Source organism: Chenopodium album, chromosome 21 (genome assembly GCF_948465745.1).
Source record: "Chenopodium album chromosome 21, dcCheAlbu1.1, whole genome shotgun sequence".
Lineage (NCBI taxonomy): Eukaryota > Viridiplantae > Streptophyta > Magnoliopsida > Caryophyllales > Amaranthaceae > Chenopodium > Chenopodium album.
Window position 1 is genome coordinate 2,601,682 of NC_137854.1, and position 10,264 is coordinate 2,611,945.

At 34.8% G+C, this 10,264-nt stretch overlaps 1 protein-coding gene across 1 annotated transcript; it reads left to right on the plus strand.

Moving 5' to 3' along the window:
* The first annotated feature begins 8,230 nt into the window (after positions 1-8,230).
* Positions 8,231-9,456, plus strand: LOC145602904 (uncharacterized). Its single transcript, XM_081659052.1, has 2 exons — positions 8,231-8,795; positions 8,951-9,456. The coding sequence occupies exons 1-2, from the start codon at positions 8,316-8,318 to the stop codon at positions 9,002-9,004; spliced, it is 534 nt and encodes a 177-aa protein (XP_081515178.1). The 5' UTR covers positions 8,231-8,315; the 3' UTR covers positions 9,005-9,456.
* Positions 9,457-10,264: the final 808 nt, after the last annotated feature.

Here is a 10,264-nt window from a genome sequence, read left to right on the forward strand (position 1 = left end):
CGAACCATGTTTAGATGATTGTGAAATATATTTCGGTAAAGCATGTTTTAATCGTTTAATCTCAAATGTTTAAATGTTTTATATGGTTGATTATAAACTTGTATTGATATTCAAGACGGAAGTTTTATTGTTTAAATTATCCCGAGTATGGGATATTGAAAAGTTTATTTATCAGGATTTATTCCTTGGATCTTTGGATTTTTAACTCCCACTACGCGGAGTAAGTTGAAGACTATGGGCTTTGTATGACCTAGTCTTTCCCCTTGATAGCACTATGTAAAGGAGTTACTAGCTTGGGGGGTGTGCACACTTAGGTGGTAAAATGATTTACGAAAATGAGGATTGATCCATCCTATTCGGAATTATCTTTGGAAAGTTGGTTATTTCGGAAATTGGTTTTTTGACAAGTTTTTATATATGAATTTCTATTCATCAATGGTTTGGATAAAGTATGATTTATTAAAGTTGAATCTATTCGAAAGCATGTTTAATTAAATAAATTGATTTTACATGTCTAGCATTTGTATGTACTTAGCATTTTGGCTAATGCGTATTTGTTTTGTTTTGGCTTGGCCCTACTTATCATTTTGATGAGTAGATAGGTGATGGCGATCGGACAACGTGAACTATGTGCTGCATTGAGAACCATGGGCGGTGATCACCTAGTTTAACTTAGTTAACATAGTATTAGTGGTGTAGTAACTTTGAAAGTGTATCAAACTATTATTACTACTATTATTATCATTAATGAAAGTTAAGTACTATTTTCCGCTGCAAAACTCTGTTATGCCTTACGTAATCACGTGGCGGTAATACTCCCATGTTACTCCCTAAAGTTGGATTATTATTGTTAATATTAGAGAGTAATTTGGGGGTGTTACAGGAACCATCCAATTTTTCCTTAAAACGGTCAATACACCCCGTTCAAACTTGCACCGATTTCGTGAACTGAAACATACCACGGATATTTTTGACAACATATAATGGTCATATATGGTTCCAAACGCAATTATATGACCCTAAGATGTATACCCTATGGTCTCAAGAATTTTCGCTATCGGGCCCCGTAACATCAAAAATTACTCAAAAAACGTGGATTATAGCCTTCAATTTCGGAATTTTTTGTACCTTTTTTCGCCTAGAAATAAAAATTGCCGAGATGTTTACCATGGTCCCTAATACCTTTCGGGAGTCCAATTGGGTGGGTGGAACCATCCAATTTGTCTTAAAACGATCAATTTACCCCATTTGAACTTGCGCCGATTTCGTGAACTGAAGCCCACCACGGACATTTTTGACACGTAATGGTCATGTATGGTTCCAAACGTCATTATATGACGATAAAATTCATGCCCTAGGGTCTCAAGACTTTTCGCCACCGGGCCCCGTAACATCAAAAATTCCTTAAAAAGCGTGGATTATAGCCTTTAATTTTGGAATTTTTTGACCTTTTTTTGCCTATAAATAAAAATTGTCGAGATGTTTACCATGATCCCTAATACCCTTCGAGAGTCCAATTGGGTGGTTGAAACCATCTACTTTGTCTTAAAACGGTCATTTACCCCGTTCGTACTTGCACCTATTTCGTGAACTGAAGCCTAACACGGACATTTTTAACAACATATAATGGTCATATATGGTTCTAGACGTCATTATATGACCCTAAAATGTATGACCTAGGGTATCAAGACTTTTCGCCACCGGGCCCCGTAACATCAAAAATTTCTCAAAAAACGTGGATTATAGTCTTCAATTTTGGAATTTTTTGACCTTTTTTCGCCCGAAAATAAAAATTGCTGAGATGTTTATCATAATCCCTAATACCCTCCGGGAGTCTAATTGGTTGGGTGGAACTATCCAATTTGCCTTAAAATGGTCAATTTACTTGTTTTTGTACATGCCTCTTGTATTGACTAAAAACTTTCACTAGATGAATGGAGATCATATATGGGTTGAAACAACATTATATGACACCGGGATGCATCTCGTAATGTTCTGTGAAATTCCAAGGGACTTGTTTGGTAGACCATAAAAAGTGAGAATGCGGGAAGTGTAAAATCATGGGAATTTCCAATTCCCTCAAAACATGGGAATTTAATTACCAAGCCCCACCTTGGTTTTCAAAACTACAATAATTTGTAAATACCTACTTCCTCCGTTTTTTTTACTTGCAACACAGCTTTGTGGCACGTGTTTTGAGGTGGAGTTTATATGATGTAAACGGGCAAATTATTCAAATTAATTTGGGAAATTCTCTTTGGTGAACTCATACTTTTTAATTTTCTCAGTGGTAAACAAAGAAAAAAATTATTATCATTGGTAAACCCTAATTATCTTTACTAATCCAATGGTAACATTAATAATGATTTGCTGTAATTATTTAACCATGGTTAATGTTTTTTCTTATTAAAAAAATTAAAATTCCTAAAATGCCCTAACTTAAAACAACCTATCATCATCTTCTTCCTCCTTAATCCTTATCTTCTCACTTTCAAGCTCCCACCCAATCACCACTGGCAACCACCTCCCCACCCCCACCACACCGGCGCTAGCAACAAGCCCTCCCTCGCCGGTGTGCCAGCCTCTCCCACCCTGCCGCATCTCTCCTTCCCCTTTCCCCTCCTCGAAAACCACCTCAAACCCTTCAAACCACCGCAAAAACACACCCAGCCCTTCAAACCCCTTCAGTCCGTCGCACAAACCGCCGCAAAATCGACCTTTTTCCCCTACCCTTGTAACAACCATTAAAATCGGGCCGAAATTGACTACTCGAGGGCTGGTGATTAGCGTAAATTGATTGAAAATTGCAAGAAATGAAGAAGAATTATGTGGTGGAAAAGATGAGGAAAGGCCGATTGAGGCGGTGTCGCCGATGAATTTGGCGGTGGGGTTTGAAGTTGAATTGAATTGCATGGGAGAGTCGTTTCGGGGTTGCGACGTCTCGGGTTAGGCTAGGGTGACAAATCTGGCCGAGTTATTTTGGGGTTGTGGCGTCTCAGATTGGGCGTCGGTGGTCATGATGCTACTATGGTAGGTGGTGGTGGCGTCGTGAAATTGTTGTGGTTAGGCGACGGTGGGGGTAAGGGCGATGGAGTATACCGGCGGCTTGGTTGGGCTTGCGGCGGTGGGGCTAGCCGACGGTGGTGTGTAGGGAAGCCGACGATGGTGTCTGTGGCTGAGTTAGGGTTTAGGCCGATTTGGGTGGGCGGTGGTTCTGGTTATTGGGCAATACTTTCTGGGTTGAAAATTTTGGGAGCAAAGTCATAGGGTTAAATTAGTCATTAAGCCTTTAGTTAACTAGAGTTAAGCTTATAATATCATTAAGTTCACCATTGAATAATTATAACTAATAAAGGTTTACCAATGATAATAATTTTTTTCTTTGTTTACCACTAAGAAAAATAAAAAGTATGAGTTCACCAAAGAGAATTTCCCAAATAATTTTTACAAATGATATTTAACCCTATTCTAATCTTCGTGTAAAATTATAATGATAAAGTTGCTCGTTTACCTTCACTAATCATCTCCTAAAATTAGGTGCCTAAAAGGTGTGTTGCAAGTAAAAAGAAACGGAGGAAGTATATAACAACTAAACAAGTTTAGTTAATTCCTAGGAAAATTGATGTGGGATTTTAATTCCCATGAAATACAAATGGCAATAGGAAATTAATTTCTTTGTCAACCAAAGAAACCCTTACTTTTAAGAATTATAGAAAGCCTAGCTTCTCGTATAGCAAAATAAGCCTATACTCGTATCTTCAAATCCAAACTGATGAGGGCTAAGGTTCCTCCGTTTTTTTAATTTTTAATTTTTTATTTATTTTTTTTATAGTTGTAACAGTTTGAGTTACACTATTCATGTGTTTCACTTTGACAATTATACATAAGTAAAAATATAGTCAGGTGAGATCTTGTTAGATTCATCTCGATTTGTACAATTTTAATATCTAAACTTTATAATTTTTACATATTGATAATCAAAGTTATTAACAATTCAAAACGTGCATCGGCAAGCATGAAAAGAGAAATGTTGCAACTAAAAAAAAAAAAAAAAAAAAAAAAAAAAAACAGAGGAAGTAATAGTTTTAATTATAAGGTGTGTTATCTTCCCCTTAATTTCAAACGGGCAAAGTAATAAATACTCCCTCCGTTTTTAAATACTTGTTTTACTTTCCTTTTGAGGCCGTTTTTAAATACTTGTTCAATTTTCTTATTTGGAAAACTTTTATAATATTAAATTCATTTTGCTCTAATAGTGGACCCAATTTTATTACTTTTAGATTCTCTCCTCCACTTTGCCTTCCACCAACCCCACTATCTCCGTATTTTAATTCTTTCTCCAATTTCTACTAAAACTCCGTGTATGAAGAAATGGAACAAGTATTCAAAAACATAGGGAGTACGTGTGAATGCGTGATCGGAATTGCCTAGGGGTGGGGGGTTCTTCCATTGGGCTGTGGATTATGCGGAAGGCCAAATAAGAGAACAGACATGTGAAGTTTCCAGCATCGAGTAAGCCGTTGGACTGTTACACAAGCAAAAAATAACACAAATTCCAAGCTTTTATATTCTCACACCAGAATATTACTTAAAGATCCAATTACCCACGGTTTTGGTGGGTTTTAATGTCATTGGTTACATGCACTTCGTAAGAACCTTCCTATTTATCTTACCCTCTGATTTTTTCAGATTTCACATTGATTTACGAGATCTACATTTATATATTTAGACTTGTTAATTCCCTAATTATCAATCAATCTAAACTAATAAAGTTTTAGAGTATGATTTATACTTCACCAATAAATAAAAAATAAGTAGACTGTTATATACGGTCCAAAAAGGAAGAAAAAGTAGTGCTAATCTAATATACAGAAAACACCAAAAATTGCTTCAATTTTGGGGGACCAAAAAGATAGACAGCAGCCTTAAGCCAAGCCTAAAATACAACTTTCAGGTTTCTAAATGCCTTTGACTAGTCATCCATCTTAATCCTTTTTTAATTAAGGGGAATCCACCACGTGGCATTTCCCTATTCGAGTTTCTTAATCCAACTAATGCTTAATCATGTGATTACTCATTTTACTTTACTAACATTATATCCTTTCGGCCGCTACCCTATAGAGTGATCTAATCCAACAATTTAATTCACTACAATACAAAAAGTATTTTAGTTTTAAAGTGTATTCCAATGATGTTTACTTTGTTATAGATTTTAAGATAATGGACTATTTAACATTGTTTTTAGAATTGGAGAATTATACACTTTTGAGTCTTGACAATCATGATGTGTTCTCAAAAAATTCATTTTAACAAACAATATTCATATTCTTTTAGATTAACCTCACTTTTCTTAGCACTTCATATAAGTTAATATTATAAAATCATTCCAACCCTTTTCACTATATGTATAAATTTGCTCTATATACTTCACTTTATACATAGTATTATAGCTCATCCTCCCTTTCTCACAGAATACAATAATGCTTCATTTCATTAACACCAATTTATATCATAAAGCCCTAAATTATGCGCAACTCATAGAATTACAAATTATACTATGACATTAATTTAAACTTATGCATCACAAATTATTCTATGACATTAATATTAAGTTATGCATCATTATTTCATTAATAACAACAAAAGGTTGTCACTCATCGACGTTTGCAATAACACTCTTTGAATATCGTCCTCAATGTCAAGACCATTGCTTATAAAATATATTGTAGATGAAGATCATGACACAATTCTCCATTAGAACTAAATCGGCATTTTTATCAATATCGGCTTTCCTAATTAAACTTGGGGCTTGCTCTCTTCAGCTTAATTTTAATTCAGTTCAGTTCCTAATTTCCTTCTTTCCTAATCAATTGTAGTAAAATAAAAAATAAAAAAAAATGGAAAAATCCAATGAAGAATAGAAGGGGTACAGTAGCACAAAAAAAAGAACCAATGGGTTAATCACGTGGTGAGTTTGATGAGTCAGTATCGCCAGCTCATATTCTGATTACTTACAAGTCAAACTTCGGTCAACTCTGCCACTACACAATACAATATGCCAACCCAACTCTCCCCTCTTGGGTTAACTGTTACCAGAATACAAAGAAATCAAAATCATAATATCCTCCTCACTTTCTCTCTCCTAAAATTCCCAGCTAATCACATTTAAACCCTTTTTCCTCTTTTGCAACAACAATCCAATTTCCTTTCATAAATGCCCTCATTTCTTTTATTACACTCCTGTTGCTTTCATTTACCCCATCTTTCTTGTTCAAACTCTTTCCATTTGACAGCTATATTTTTTAAAACATTATTACAACCTCGCTTAGTCTAATCGGCTTTACGTGTTGGACTATTAACAATCACACATTCAAAATTAGTACGGGCATTCGCCTAGTCAATACTACCTCCGTTTCTTTTTAGTTGACACGTATTCCTTTTTAGAAAGTTTTTTTTTAGTTGACACGTTTCCTTTTTGGGTAAATTTTTTACCTTACATTTACAAGCTACCCCACTTGCTTTTTCATTCTCTATCACTCTCTCTCCTCTCCTTAATATATGTGCCTAAATCAAACGCGTCAACTAAATAGAAACGGAGGAAGTATATGAATAGGCGATGATCCACGTACGACTAATACACACCTAATGTTTCAAATGATGGGGTTAGAAGGAATTATGGTCCAATCATGATTATTAACCTATGATTGTTCTCCTACCCATAAACTGAGGAATAAATACATTGATATTTCTGTACTTGAAAAACCATATGAAAGGGGCCTACCATAGTACTGCAGTACTTGGTGTGCATATACTCACATGTACTAATGTCTCAAACATACTGCCTTTCTATGAATTATGCTATGTTGATCTTCTGGTTTCTTGGTTAATCTAAAATAATGAATGAAATTCAATTTGAATTCTTGGTATGTTGTGGACCAATTGTTTGGATTTTCGTATGTTGTGGACTGAATACATCCACATAAATTCCCAATCATTTATTTCTCATTAGTAATTCATCATTTATCAGTAACACCAATTTCTTTTTGGTCAGAATTGAGATTTTTTAAAATTTTGATATAAAAAGAGAACCATTGATGAGAATGGCATCAAATTGGTACTCCATAGCTCCTAAAAGGCTGAGCATCCGGACAAGAAGCAAAGGAGGAACAGAGCATCTTCTCTATGAATCATGAATTCAAGCATGAACATGAACCTAGCCATTCAATGCAAAACTTTATGTCTTGCCAAAACAACATCACATCATGCATGAAGTACATTAACAGTTTTAAAACAACTACCACCACCCCAGTGCGTTGAATGTAAAATATATATTCATTTCACTGTAAACTTATCATGGGGTACTTGTTTTTTAATACTCGGTAGAATTTGACTAGAAGAAACTAGTTCAAAACATACGGTCAAACTTTATGTCTTGCCAAAACAACATCACATCATGCATGAAGTACATTAACAGTTTTAAAACAACTACCACCACCCCGGTGCGTTGAATGTAAAATATATATTCATTTCACTGTAAACTTATCATGGGGTACTTGTTTTTTAATACTCGGTAGAATTTGACTAGAAGAAACTAGTTCAAAACATACGGTCAAAGTTTAGTCAAATTAGGAGACTAGAACCTTATTAGATCAAAACTTAATAGAATATAATCACAACACCTTATTTTAGGTGAAGAGAACACATCATAAGTTTGTAGAATGCTACACGTGTGAGTATTCTTAACTAGTTAGATTCAATTTTAACGATTACATACGAAATACCTATACTATTTTTTATCCCCCTCAAAACTAGAACCGTTCCTACATCCCTACTCAAGCCCCGTTATTGGACGCTATTACCAAATTCCAAAACTCAATAAAACCGCTTGGCACTAGACAAGTCATCCAATTCAAAGGGTGTGTTATCTATATCTTATCTCCATTAAATTTAACTTTTACATAATCCTAAGGGCTATGTTACATTATTATATCCTTAAATAAAACCTAAATTGAAAATAAAGAAAAGCATTCAAAGTTCAAAGGCTCCTACTCTGTCCAGCCTTAAAGCCTGTGATATAAAATACTGAAACCCAAAGAGAGAGAAAGAAAGAAAGAGAAGTGGGGTTAAAGGAAGAGGATAGAAACAGAGGGCAATACACTAATATTGGGTCCATCTAATATTAATTAACATAGAAAAAAAAAATAAAAAAACAAAATCCTTTTTGTTTGGTTATGCTGTGCTGATACTAATAATAACAGGCCCTTATTTTGCTCTCTTGTTTCAGTGCACCAATTCTCTCTTTCTTTCACTCTCTCATGGCATGTTTAGAGATGTACAACAACTCTCATCCTCCTCATTCTCAGCCTCCAATGAGCCCTAGAATATCTTTCTCTAATGACTTTGTTGAATCTCACAATCACAATCACCATCATTTTACTAGATCAGAATTAGCACCACCTGCTTCTTCTGATTTTGAATTCTCTGTTACTAATTCTAATACTCTCACTACTACTGCTGATGAACTCTTCTCTAAAGGCAGGCTCTTGCCCTTCAAAGACAACGGAACCGGAAACAATCAGAGGACCTTAAGAGATGAGCTTCTTGTTAATGATGATGATGTTGGCTTCTCTCTTAAGCCTCCTAAGGGTTCTTCTTCTAATAGATGGAAGGGTTTCTTGGGTCTTAGAAAGTCCCACATTGGCTCTAAAAAGCCTGAGAAAATGGATATTTCTGTTGATTCTGGTAAAAGGTTTTCTTTCTCCATTGAAGATCCAAATCCTGCCAAATCTCCTCAGGTTCTAACCTTTTACTCTCACTTTTCACCTTAATTATGTACTGTATGTTTTATTAAACACGGGAATACTCCTCCTGTCCAGAATTAATAGTCACGTTCCGATCCTTTCCTAGCTAGATTTACTGAATTCTGAATGTTTATTTGTTGAAATTTCAGGAATTGGTGAGCAATGAAGGTTCAAGTAGCAGTGATATGGAGATGGGAATTTAATTACAGAGATCAGTTTGGTGTACTGTTCATAGAGGGAAGGTGCAACTTTGACTGTTTTTATCTTTTTTTATTTATTTATTTTCTATTTACCTTCAATTTTTCAGAGGAGGTTATTATGGAATCTAGAGGATGCTAATATGTGGGTTAGTGGGTTGATTAATCACCTTTTTTGGGGGACTTTCTAGTGTTTTCTGTCCTAGAAATTTGTCCTTTTAGGTGTTTTCATGTACAAAAGGGGAAAAAAAATTGTATGCAGGTTTTTCTCTTTCTCTTTCCTTTCTTCCTATTGGTTCGGAGCTTCGGATGATTAGATCTGTTCTACTTGTAGTTGGGTCTTGTAATGTACCTTCATTTCAATCTAATGTACTTGGGTATGTAATCAACAACTAGTTTACCTTTGATTTTCAAACACTACCCCTCCCCCCCTTTTGGTCTAATAAACAGACCTTTTGCGGATCATAACATCATTATCATCATAATACATAGTCCTAATCACATTGGTCATCATTGCCTCGATACTTCCTTTATCGAACTTCATTTGTGTGTTTGCGTGTATATATCTCACTTTGTGTAAATTGGTCATAGGGAGTACTCATTAAAATGATAGTTTTATTTGAATTTTGATGAAAAGAGTTAAAAGGGAAATTGATGCAAACAAGATTAGGTATAAAGGCTAATTACAGAAGACGGAATTCATAAGTCATTTTACTTGAATTTTGAGGAAAGAGATAATGTTAAAGGAAATTGATGCAAACGAGATAATGTTCGGTAAAAAGGCTAATTAAAGAAGACGGAATTCAGTAGACAAGGTTACATATGAGGTATTAAGATATGGATATCAATGGGTATGGAACTTTTGATGGCTAATTGATGCAAACAGTTGCTTTAAGGCAGGGAGGCAAATGAAGTTTTTGACTGAAAATAAGATGTTGATGGGTATTGATTAGGCAATTGATGTAAACAACCTTAATGTAAGTTTGTATATACATTGTAAGTTTGTTTTAGATATGGATGTAGATGGACAAGATGGGTACAAATAACTTTTAACTAACTGATGTAGAATGTATTTTGTTTTTGGTATGGATGCAAATATATCTCTTTCAAGTATGAATGTAGACGGGTATATCTTTCAACCTAAACTCATTTGCAATAAATCCGAACTTTATACAACCTATTATGAAATTATTAACTAATTTAGTCAAGATTGATGAGTTAACAAAGTACAGCATTTTGATAAGCCACAAAAACAAACAGGAAAAC